The 13278-nt window shown below is 36.2% G+C and overlaps 1 protein-coding gene across 1 annotated transcript in view; it reads right to left on the minus strand.

The window, feature by feature from the left end:
* The window catches only part of LOC120632288 (hemicentin-1-like), a 172797-nt gene that overhangs the window by 30751 nt on the left and 128768 nt on the right, over window positions 1-13278 (minus strand). Inside the window, exon 9 of the mRNA XM_039902122.1 lies at window positions 8724-8883. Within this exon, the coding sequence (XP_039758056.1) occupies window positions 8724-8883 (160 nt within the window). The remainder of the gene's footprint in view (window positions 1-8723; window positions 8884-13278) is intronic.

A 13278-nucleotide genomic window follows, 5' to 3' on the forward strand; every position in this document is an offset into this window, starting at 1 on the left:
TTCCTGCCGTATGCATACCCTGGTAAGAAACCTAGTGCACGCCACTGCACGGGACATATCTATGAGTTAGGTATCTGCGTTGCCAATTTTTGGTAACGAGCTTAACAAAACGCGAGTGAAACTGGTTAGAAAAGCGAGTCTAATGATTTAACTAAAAATAAAAAAATGCAGGCTCATTACTAAACCAAAACTTATTTGTTATCTGTGCACAGCACTATGCCTTACCGATATTCAAAATGGCGGTATCTACTATCATAACAAAGGGTGACCCTATTTACACTGAGGTATGCCAAGACGGCATAATCTGATATCGCAACCACTAATCAAAATCGTTACAATACAAACATATTTGTCTTTCGTGCCGCCCTGCTTTCTGAGTGGGCCTTTTCCTAGGCCGTGGGTTCGATTCCCACAACTGGAAAATGTTTGTGTGATGAACATGAATGTTTTTCAGTGTCTGGGTGTTTATCTGTATATTATAATTATTTATGTGTATTATATTCATGGCGATGTGAGTATTTTCGTAATATATTTATTTATTTATTATTTATATTCCCCTATTTTCTCCTCGGATGCCTCTAGAGCAAAAAATATGTCGTAAAATCAAAGTCCAGTGTTGCTATAATCTTTTGAAAATCTAATACTCGAAAATGACGAATATACTTTTTTTACCGCAATGTTCAGAGGACTCAAAGACAAACACGAAAAAAAAATAACATGAAGTAAAAAAAGAGGAACCTAGATGCAATCTTCCTTAAAATTTTCATGCCAAATATAATTGGATCGGTTCGGTTTTGGATGAGAAATCTGGGGAAAACAAAACGTCGATATCGTTATATTTTATAGGTAAAATCGGTCTGACCTACATATTCTGTCCGTAGTTTTTTAAATACCTATTTATTAAATATTCTGCCGGCCGACTGGCGGAGTGGGCAGCGACCCTCCTTTTTGAGTCCAAGGCCGTGGGTTCGATTCCCACAACTGGAAAATGTTTGTGTAATGAACATCAATGGTTTTCAGTGCTGGGTGTTTATCTGTATATTATAAGTATTTATGTATAATCATAAAAATATTCATCAGTCATCTTAGTACCCATAATACAAGCAACGCCCACACATAATTTATTTATATTTGGTTATACTTTAAGTTTTTTTGTGAGATATATAATATATTTATTTATTATTTAAATATGCACTAGGTATATAAAATATGAAAAAAAATGCCGAAAACAAAGATTTTATGTTTCTTATCGATACACTATTGTTGCCATCTGTCGTAGCCTATAAGTGGGTTTTACAGCATACTGTTAGCATACTAACATGTAAATATCTTTTTAAATATACCTACTACGACAATACACCCATCGCCATCTTACCCAAAAGTAAGCGTAGCATGTATTATGGGTACTAAAATGACTGATGAATATTTACATGTATAATATACATAAATACTTATAGGTAATGAACATGTAAACATCCAGACACTGAAAAACATTCATGTTCATAGAACCAACATTTTCCAGTCGTTGGAATCGAACCCACGGCCTTGGATTAAGAAAGTAGGGTCGCTGCCCACTGTGCCAATCGGCCGTTTATTTTTTGCTTCTGTAAACCTGGTGTAGCCCATCTTAATATATATAAATCTCCTGTCACGATGTTTGTCCGCGATGGACTCCTAAACTACTGAACCGATTTTAAATTAAATTGGCACACCGTGAGCAGTCTGGTCCAACTTAAGAGATAGGATAGATCTTTAAGTAAAGTCACAATTTTATTTTATTGCAAATTATTTGTCTATAATTAATTGACAGTCACATGTTATATGTATATACAACTATACTCATTTAAGGCTTAGCGATACTGAATACTTTAAAAACAAAATCAAACGCCGACGAAGTCGCGGGCAACAGCTAGTAGTTTATAAATACATTTTATGAACGCCAGTGCCTGTGATAAGGTCTACATCCATAAAACATTTTAGAATTTTTAATTAAATAAAAAAGTAAAATGATTAAATATCTATACGTGCTATAGATATTTAATCATTTTACTTTTTAAAGAATAATCAAAACGGGTTATCGAGTCAACCGGTGATCTTAGAGCGGGCAGTTACCTTGGCCAACGAATTAGTTTGGCCATCCAAAGGGGCAATGCTGCCAGCATCTTAGGAACTGTGCCTCGTTGCGGTGGTTTCGAAGACGTTTTAGATTTACATAGTTTATTTTAGGTTATATTTATAAAACAAATAAATAAATTAAAAAATATATATCTTCTGTTAAAACACAGTTATTCCATTGTTTTGAGTTTCCTCTTCTATCGGAAGTCTTTATAAATGGTCCTGTGTTTTTTTATGGATGATAAATATCTGGTCGCATGGTGTGCGAAGTTCCGAAGACGACAAAACATAAGTATAGAAAGCCACTTTCCCAAACGATACTATGATTGATTAAATATGTCAAATTCACACCCCTATAGGCAGTGCGTGCCACCCTAACGTATCGATTATTTATTATTCGGGCTAATAAATCGTGGTAGATAATTCCTATTCGATAGTAGGATAACAAGGATTGATGGGGTTTTGATCGCTCATTTATCAATAGATGTAGTTCGACGGCCGATTGGTGCAGTGGGCAGCGAACCTGCTTTCTGAGTCCAAGGCCGTGGGTTCGTTTCCCACAGCTGGAAAAAATGTCTGTGATGAACATGACTGTTTTTCAGTGTCTGGGTGTTTTTCTGTTTTTTATAAGTATTTATGTATATTACTCGTAAAAATATTCATTAGTCATCTAAGTACCTATAGCATAAGCTACGCTTACTTTGGGGCTAGATGGCGATGTGTGTATTGTCGCAGTCTACAACCTACAATAAATGAGCCAACTAGGGACATTTGATCGAGATTCTTGCTGGTAGTTCAAAACAACATATAAACCAACTGTTTCAAATTCAAATTTATATTGTGTGGTACATTAATAAATATATAATAAATAATAGTTTAAAAAACACGCTTTTTATAGAAAACCGAACTATTTTTATAGTATTATAGCCTTGTTAGTTAATTTTCTGTGGAATTTGTATTTTACACTACGCTTTTTTTATGTTAGGTACGTGAACGCCATCTGTTTGTAACGCTATTGGTTTTTTACATTTGGGTCTAGATGGCGCTGTAGTAATTAGTAAAAAATCTTATTTGTTATAGTGAAAATTGGAATAATCTTTTCAGATTAGTGTATTGTCATCGGTCCTCGATATGTCTACAAAGTTTGAAAGAATTCTGACCGTTACAAGAGGGTCAAAATCGCGCCCAAAGAAGTCGGTTACAAACATACATATAAGTGAAGCTAATATAAAGCGTGTAATTAAGTTGCAACCAAACACATTCTGCCTAATACATGTGCGAAAAATCATCCACCTTAACATTATTCCATTTTCTATGTATTCACAATAAAAATAGCCTATTTGTAAATTAGAGTGGGTAGGCTTAATTTTTTCTTTTTTTAAATGTATACTTTAAAACTACTACTACTTTTTTAATTTATATTAAAATTCATAAATAACTAGTTCCCATTGAAATAATATTATTTGATTGTTTCCATAAAGTCACAAAACAGAATATAAGTTCATCTCTCAATCTCAATTATTAGCTATAATAATAAGCATCTTGTAAAAACTAATTTACTGTGTAATAGCACTTATTTAATGTTTGTGATTATATGATAAATAGCGCTGTAACTTCTTATATTAACACTTAACGGCGCTATGGTGTAAAATGGCTTAAAACTTTCATTCCCGCTCCTCAGTGAAAGAAATCATATATCCTACTTCCTAGTATGAACTCAAAACATGCCTAATTTCATTGCAGTTCATACTGTCGTTTCTGCTTGATGCGCGGTCAAGATACAGAGTACAGACACACAGAGAAACAATGATGAAAATTAATTTCAGTTCTGGCTTCTGTTTCGATCCAAAAGAACCCTACAAAACATTTTTAGAATATCTTTAGTGTACAGAATTGAACCGTTACAGTTTTATTGTACTCGTAAGTACATAAGACTAGCAAAATCATATGTTCAGAAGTTTTTTTTTTATTCTACTACAAGTTAGCCCTTGACCGCAGTCTCACCTGGTGGTAAGTGATGATGCAGTCTAAGATGGTAGCGAGCTAACCTGTCCGGATTGGATTTCCGTAAAGTAACGCCTGCTTCTATCCAATATGTCAGAGAGTATGGTAGTCATCGTCCCTAATCGGTTTTTACGAGACATCGTACCGGACCACTAAATCGCTGAGCAGCACGTCTTCGTCGGTATGGTGGTAACTAGCCACAGCCGAAGCCTCCCACCAGACCAGACCAGAGAAAATTCCGAAATTAAAAATTTCCACATGGCCCCTGCCGGGAATCAAACCCGGGACCTCCCATTTAAATTCACAGCGCTTACCGTTGCGCCAGGGAGGTCGTCACCCACACAGGATAGTTGGATTGTAGTGAAATTTGTATGGTTCTTTTATGGAATCTACTTCATGGGTTCTATAATATGCACTAGTCCATTCAATGCAAATATTTTTTCTTGTTATACTTAAGTTTTATTGTTAGACTAGCTATTGCCCGCGACTTTGTCTGCGTTTGATTTTGTTTTTGATGTGGCATTCAATTTAGTTGTAGTTCTAAAAAAGTTTAAAGTATTCAGTATCGCTAAGCCTTAAATGAGGGGTTGCTGCTGTCCGCTGAGGACAGAGGCAAGGAGGTTCCTCCGCGGAGGTTCTGTCCTCAATCTCCAACCACATTCATCAGATCTACACAAAGTTTGGGCAAAATAAACCACATATTATAACCTCTATAATACAACAATATTTTTTTTAATCGGTTGTAATTTGTCGGAGTTATGGTGTAAAATCGTTAAACAATTTCATCCCCTCTCCCAAAGGAACCGAGGTTAAATTCGGGATAAAAATTATCCTATATTACTTCTAACACTTCCAAAATTATTTTGTACAAAGTTTCATGAGGATAAGTAGTTTTTGCGTGAAAGTGTAACAAACAAACTTACATTCACATTTATAATATTAGTAGGGTAGGGTATAGGGATATATCCTCTATTTTCGAAAACCACAAAACTGATTTCAATAAATTGTAAGCATTATTTAAACCTTGGGACAAAGGATGCTTGTAAATCAGAAAAAAAACGAAGTTCTTTAATACCATTATCAGGATTTAAATGAAAACTAGAAAACGCAGACAAAGTCGCGTTAAATAGATAGTTTCCATAATTCACGAGGTGCAAATAACGATCAATTACAAGTAGATGACCCAAGAGCTAACGCTTATTTAGCCCAACGGCTAAGTCTAGCTATTCGAAGGGGCAATAGAGCCAGCATTTTGGGTACCATTCCCATAAGTGAACAGTTAGACGGCTTATATTTATTGTAAATATTAATTTGTTTGTAATTATTATTTCCCTATAAAAATATATTTTTCGTTGGTTTAGTAGACGACTTTCTTTATTATTTTAGCAAATATCTAAATTTTATATCGGTATAGTGGCCTATACAAACATGTCAGAGTCAGGACCACGCATGTGCCTGAAGCGGAGTTAAAAATGTTTGTATACAATTTATATCTAGTGTCACTACAAACATACATACTTGACGTTTCAAAGGTGCTTATAAAGTAGGCCTACTTGAAATAAATGAAGTTTGAATTTTTTGAATTTTATCAATTCGTTTACACTTAACCGTGTCAAGGGCCTTCTGTTTAACCAGGTCTTACCCTAAAGGATGTAGAAAGGTAGAGAAGATTATTTGGCGCTTAGCGAAAAACGCTATTTCAAACTGTCAAATCTCTGAGCAAGAATTGAAAACATCGATTTTTATATTTGTGTTAATATCATAACAGGCGTTAAGCATAAACAAAGTAACAGATCAACGTGATTTTTATCATTTTAACTCTCTAGCTATTAATGTCACATAAACACAGAAATACAAACGTTTATACCAGAATTTAGAAATATTCAGTTCGGTGACCCGGAGACCGAAAGGCCCTGACCCTAATATAATGTAAAGAACCCTAAATAGTATACAACTTTATTGACTATAGAATATAGGACAAATATCGGTATCGTTTGTCTGATCTGACGCGTCTACTATTTAAAGCAGGGCTGCCACTTATTTTAAGAGAATATAAATAATATTTTCTTGAGATTCAAGAAATAGAAATCCTCCATATTCGTAGGAGAGAGAGGGTCATTTTATAAAGAGTTCTGTTTTTATTTGAATAAGTATACATTCATACATTCTAAAGTTTTCAAAAATCATAAATATAGTTAGATTTACTACACAGCTTCTGACTGTATTCTATGCATAAATTAAGATAGAAGGTTTGAATTTCAGATAACTAATTAAAAAATGGAGGTTAAATGAATTACCAGAACTAGACATTTCACAACAAAAAAAAAAATGCAAACTTTAATTCATAATTCGAATGATCTAAAATAACAAAATATGAAAACGGCATGCAAAAGTCATAACTGCTGGTAAAATCTCAACTTCCACGTGGTTGTATCCGGTTTTAGCATACAATTTTAGCACAACATTGCATTTTTTAATAAAAAAAATTTAATACTTTTATTACATTGTTTCTGCGGGAGAAATGTAATAGATAATTGAACTAAATTGCAGCGTGGCTAAGTTTAGCCCGTTTTTTATGAGACTGATTATACTTTTTGGTACAATGTACCTACTAAGAAGTCGTACCTTCTACAATATAGAATCTCCCATTGCTAAATATATGGGTAGCAAGGTTCTTTTAAAAGAAACGGTGACAACCCTGATTTAGGACAATAATATATCTCGAGAAAAGGTACGATATTTTTATTTCTTCCATTATGGATGCTGATAAACAAAAAAATAAATTGATCAGACATTTGATAGGTTCTTCACGCTTTCGACTGTAACAAATCTACATCGCGATCTTCGGGGAGAGACTGGGGAAAAATGATTGATATTCGGAAATTGATTATAGATTCCCGTACTAAAAGCGCTTCGGTGGTAAATGAGATAGAAATATTTTTTTGAATTCTTATCCTATCTACTTCGGGTTTCTTCGGCGCCATCTGTCGGGCTGATTTGTGAATCTAAACCATCCAAGGTGCCGACCAAACGCATGCCAAAAAATTCATTCAAATCTGTCCAGCCGTTTAGGAGGACATACACACGCACACAAGAAATATATATATATCTCTACTAATATTATAAATGTCAATGTAATCTTGTTTGTTACGCTTTCATGAAAAACTACTAAACCGATCCTCATGAAACTTTGTACACATATTCTTGGAAGTATTAGAAGTAACATAGAATACTTTTAATCCCGACATTAAGCTCGGTTGGGAGAGGGGATGAGTGTTTGACGATTTTACACCATAACTCCGACAAAATATAACCGATTTAAATAATTATTTTTGCACTATAGAGGTTATAATATGTGTTTCATTTTGCCCAAACTGTGGTTGGAGATAGAGGACAGAACTCCTCAGCGGACCGCAGCAAACCCTTAATTTAAAGGCTTAGCGATACTGAATACTTTGATTTTTTTTAGATCTACGACTAAATTTAATGCCACATCAAAAAACAAAATCAAACGCAGACAAAGTCGCGGGCAACAGCTAGTATATATATATATATATATATATATATACTGTGGTTGCTTTAAGTCCAGCAGTAGACTGTGAAAGGCTATATGTGTGTGTTTCCATATTAAATGGTCCATGCGCGCGGCAATCTATCGCTTGGCTACGTCGTAAGCGACGGATTGCAAGATACAGATTGCAGATACCTACACTACAGGCGATGTCGGAGAACGCTTGCAATTTGAACATTGATATACAGTCTTCTTGCTATACCGCATAAGAACACAATGGCCCGTTAAGTAATAACAGTTAGTTATCGGTTTGTTGTTGGATAAAAGCAGGCGTTACTTTGCATTAATCCAAGATATATCATGAAAATTAAGCCTAATTTGCTATACTCCGCGAAAAGCAGCAGAATCTCTATGGTGTAATTTATAATTTCTTCAATCCTTAGGCAATGCTCTACGCACGTTTCGCTTCGAAACCGGAGCATCCTCAGGAGATGTTGACTTTACAATGAATAATTGTTAAGTGACAATTATTATTAACAATTATTCATTGTTGTTTTAAAGATCTGTTTGGTGTGGAGTATAAGGATTGAAGAAATTATAAATTACACGATACAGATTCTCCTGCTTTTCGCGGAGTATAGCAAATTAGGCTTATTTTTCATGATTTATCGGTTTGTTGCCCTAAATATTTATTGCACATTTTCCCACCACCACCACCGAGTCTAACACTTCAAGCGGGTACTTGGCATAACCACCACCCCATAAGTGACTACATTACTCTACTATATACTCTATACTAAGTCAGACCTGTGCCTGATGATGTGTGAGGAGTTGTTCTGGCGTGAGATATCGCCTAACCTTGCTATGCATAACAAGTATTGTAGCAGCCGTTTTGGACTTAGACGCGATGCATTTCCCAAAATCGAGACAAGATTGGACGAGATGCTGTTACCCAAGAACTTAAAATGGTCACTAATCGAAACGGAAAGGGTTATTTTATGAGATACACAAACACGTCAATGTGTGTGTATGTTTGCGTGTTTGTATATGTGTGTTTGTGTCGTTTGTATGGTGTTTATGTAATCAAACTTACACTGTATCCGTAAATGCGTAGCCTGACTCGCGGTCTCGCCGAGTGAGTTGGTCGCGCGACAGGAATAGTCGCCGCTGTGGTCGCGCGTCACCTTCTGTAGCACCAGCGACTTTGTGCTGACAATGACACCCGAGACCACGTTGTGAAGAACTGGTTTATCCTACAAAGAAAGTAGAATGATCATATTTCTGCTGCACTTTCTTTTCTCCAGAGCACGTCTTGATACCAAAAGGGGCTTCTCCCAGCAGGTTCCCTGTGTCTATTAAACGCCGATCTTCCGTAAAACGAGACGTGACGTGACAACGCTGGGTACTGACAGAGCAATGCAGCAATTTAATATTAACTACTTCTTTTCCTATTTTAACTTACGTGGATACTACAATACAATTTAATTGTTATATTATAATAATAAATCTCTACTTATAATGATTAAAATTGAAGTAAAATAAATAAGTATTAGAATATAAAAATAATTTAAAATATGTACTCGTATATGCTATTTTTTTAAGTATATACGTATACGTTCGTTCTATAAGCTTTTGGTAAATTTGTGGAATAAATATTAATTTATGTTTCAGTAACAGTGTAAATGAAAAAGTCATTCATATTTTTCGCTACAAAATATAAATATTAAATAGAAATTTACGAAAACAGGAATATCGGAATTCCGCATTCCGCTAAAGCCGTGAATATCCGAGTGATATGTGAATTCGTAATAAGGCGATTTGCGAAATATGTCTCAAACGGTCCGCGAAATTACAGACCCAATACGGCGTTTAGGCGATTGGAAATAGGAGTGGAAAAAATATTTAACGACAAATAGAGTACGTTTTTATGGATCATCTCCTAAAAGTTTACTAATTGTGAGCCCTAAGATATGAAGTAGGTATTCGGTTATCATTTTCCTGTGGCAATTTTTTAACAAAAGGAAAAAGTGATGGTGACGCCATTTTTACTTTCGGGGAATCATCACCATAAAATGGTATTTATTTTCTTTGTAAATTTAGTGGACTGTATATTTTAGATTTTGCTGGATTCTTTTCCCCTTTTTAATGTTTAAACTATGGCTTTAAAGGATATAGAACAAGGGATAACTAGGGTTGGACAGAAAAGTATTTGCACGTGGACTTACAGTTCGTCGTAATGCAGTTCTCTTGATTTCTCGTCACTTCACAAGGTTTCACAGGTTATCACTAAACACTAAAGCACTGATGTAGGTTTAAATACTATTAATCGTCCAGTATAAGGTTCTTTGGCCGGCCGACCATGTGGTTTTATTGAGCGGAAGATTGACGTGCGTTTGCCGCGGATATAGGTGTGCAACTAATTGGCGGCGTGATGCGGGCGGATAAGGATGCGGAAATATAAAAAATGGAGGATGGAAATCCATAGTGTAGCCATTATCTATTACTTCGACCACAGATTAATGAGAATTTATCAAGCATCCCCCCGGACATGAAGGAACCCTTCATAAAATGGATATAAACATAATTGCAACTTATAATACGACCTAATATTGTAAGTATACTATACAAGAGTAATGCATAAAGAAAAATAAAATAAATTAACTAAAACATAATAAGATTAAATGAGAACTAGTGATAAAATTTATTGAGTTGGCAGCGGACATAACTTAACGATAGGCCGGATATAAGTCCCGTTCTTAGTTTTTATTTGAACTACGCGGACAACTCCATCTTTGCCAGGTAGCACCTTAGTAATGACCCCAAGTGGCCACTGTAAGGGCGGCGCGTTTTGTACAATAACTATCACAACAGTCCCTATTATAAGCGGATTCGTGGGAGTGTTCCACTTTTGACGCACTTGCAAATTGTGCAGATATTCCATTCTGAATCTCTTCCAGAATGACTGAACCAGAGAATCCAATAAAGAAAATCTAGACAAAAGACCAGCGCGTTCTCCAGTTACGTCTGGAGCTGGAATGAATTCCAAAGGTACGGTTGAAAAAAAATGCGAAGGCGTTAGCGCGGAGGGTTCAGAGGGATCTGAACTTAAAACATACAGAGGTCGACTGTTAAGTACAGCCTCAATTTCATTAAGTACAGTAAGCATTTCCTCGTATGTCAGAATTTGTTTGCCGATTACGCGAAAAAGTAGAGTTTTAACACTTTTAATATTACTCTCCCAGACTCCTCCAAAATGGCTTGCAGTTGGTGCATTAAGTTTCCAATCTATACGATATTTAGCTAATTCGGAACTAAAGTTCTTATAATAATCTTCTGACTTTAAAAAGGTATGTAACTCATTCAAATAAGCCTTGGATGAAACGAAATTGGTCCCTTGGTCTGAGTACAGGACTTCGCAATTTCCTCTCCTGGCCTGGAATCTTTTAAAACAATTTAAGAAGGCGGAGGAACTCAGATCAGAGGCTAGCTCTATATGAACCGCCTTTGTAACCAAACAAACAAATAGGCATATATATGCCTTCTGACTACGTATGCCGCGTTTCCTAGTCAATGTGATATAGAGAGGTCCAGCGTAATCTACACCTGTGTGTAGGAATGCCTTACTTTTCTCTATCCTACACTTAGGAAGGTCAGACATAAGTGGAAATGTAGGCTTAGGATTATGCCTAAAACATGCATTGCACTTATGTATGCGTTGACGTACCACACAACGAGCGGATAATATCCAATATTTTTGTCTCAATATAGACAGAAGCAATTGAGGGCCAGCGTGTGAATGATTACGATGATAGTGATCAATTAACAGATCTATTATGTGTCCCTTCTTGGGTAATAAAATTGGGTGTTTATGCGAGTAATCTAACGACGAGTAAGCAAGACGTCCACCCACCCGAAGAATGTCCTCAGAAACAAAAGGAAATAATTTTCGTAATTTTGACGAACATGGTTTATTATTTTTAATGTTGTCAATATCAGTCTGAAAGACTGAGCGTTGTACTGTGCGAATTATCAGTAATTCAGCTGCATTGATATCTTCAGCTGTAATAATATCTCTGCGCGGAAGTTTTTTCATGAATCTGAGTACATAAATCGTGGCGTGAAGAAATTTAGTCCAAGAAGAACATTTAGATCCAAGCTTTATAATTGTATATTCATCGTGCGATATTATTAAGTGCGTTGTAGTTTTCTCCTCAGGTAATGAAGAAACCTGATGAGAGGAAAACTTTATTATGGGCCACTCTTCTGAAGATAAAGACAACCATGGGGGACCCTTAAACCAAAAGTCGTGTTTTGAAAACTGTGTGGGCATAAGGCCACGAGACACACAGTCCGCGGGGTTTTGAACACCAGGTATGTGATAAAAGTTCACCTTAATTGATGTCAATAGCGTATGAATTTGAGAGATGCGGTTAGCCACATATGTATTAAACCTGTGTGGCGAAGAGAGTGCCCAACAAAGGGCGACTTCTGAATCAGAAAACGCGAGTACTTCCTTTATTTTTATGCGGGTTGACAATATATTATATACTGAATTTACAAGTCGAGCAAGCAATACTATTCCATTTAACTCTAACCTAGCTAGCGTGACCGTTGGTTTTACCGGTGCTACGCGGGATTTAGAGCAAATAAGTGTAATTATAGGCCTTTGATTTCTGTTTTTAACGTATAAGTATAAAACAGAGCCAAATGCTTGCTCACTAGCGTCAGAGAATGCGAGAAGATAAATTTCAGAAGTGTCTTCTATTCCAACATGACGAGGATACTTAAGATTCTGAATAATAGGCAGTTCAATTATATAATTTTGCCATCTTTCACATATGTGTTGAGGGGGACACTCGTCCCATCCTATTTTTAGAAGCCATAACTCCTTTATGAGTAATTTAGCGAATAAGATGACTGGACCAACAAGACCTAGAACGTCATAAAGACGCGCGGTAGCTGAAAGTATAGCTCTTTTGGTACAATCACCTTGCGGTTGCGAAACTCTAAAAATAAATTCATCAGATGCGGGAAGCCAATGAAGACCAAGAATCTTAAAAGAGTCATCAGTGTCAAGAGAGATCGACTCAGATTGGCGGTGAAATGAAGGAATGTGTCCGAGCAATTCAGTCGAATTGCTGGTCCATTTCACTAAGTCAAATCCACCAGCCTTAAACAGTTGTATCAACTCTTGAGCTATCTTTACCGCTTCATCTAGAGATGAGGCGGAAGAAGCTAGGTCGTCCATGTAGACGTCTCTCTCAACCACTGATGCAGCGAGAGGCCATTGCTGGCGCTCGTCACTAGCCAGCTGGCGCAGTGTGCGTAATGCCAAAAAGGGCGATGAGCGGAGACCAAAGGTCACTCGAGTAAATTCATACATTTCAAGTGGGTCCTTTGGTGAAGATCGATAAATAATGCGTTGATATTTGCGGTGCGGAGAATTGACATATATAGACAAATACATTTGTCGGACGTCAGCAAAAAATGCGATGCGGAAAATGCGGACATTCAAAAGAATGTTAAATATGTCTGCTTGCAAATTGCAACCAGTATACAAAATATCATTTAAAGATAATTTCCTATTTGCGGAGGGTTCTTCTATTTTAAGAAGAGAATAATCAGTGGGACAAGAACCATCTAGTACG

The sequence above is a fragment of the Pararge aegeria genome, chromosome 19 (genome assembly GCF_905163445.1).
Source record: "Pararge aegeria chromosome 19, ilParAegt1.1, whole genome shotgun sequence".
In the NCBI taxonomy this organism is placed as follows: domain Eukaryota; kingdom Metazoa; phylum Arthropoda; class Insecta; order Lepidoptera; family Nymphalidae; genus Pararge; species Pararge aegeria.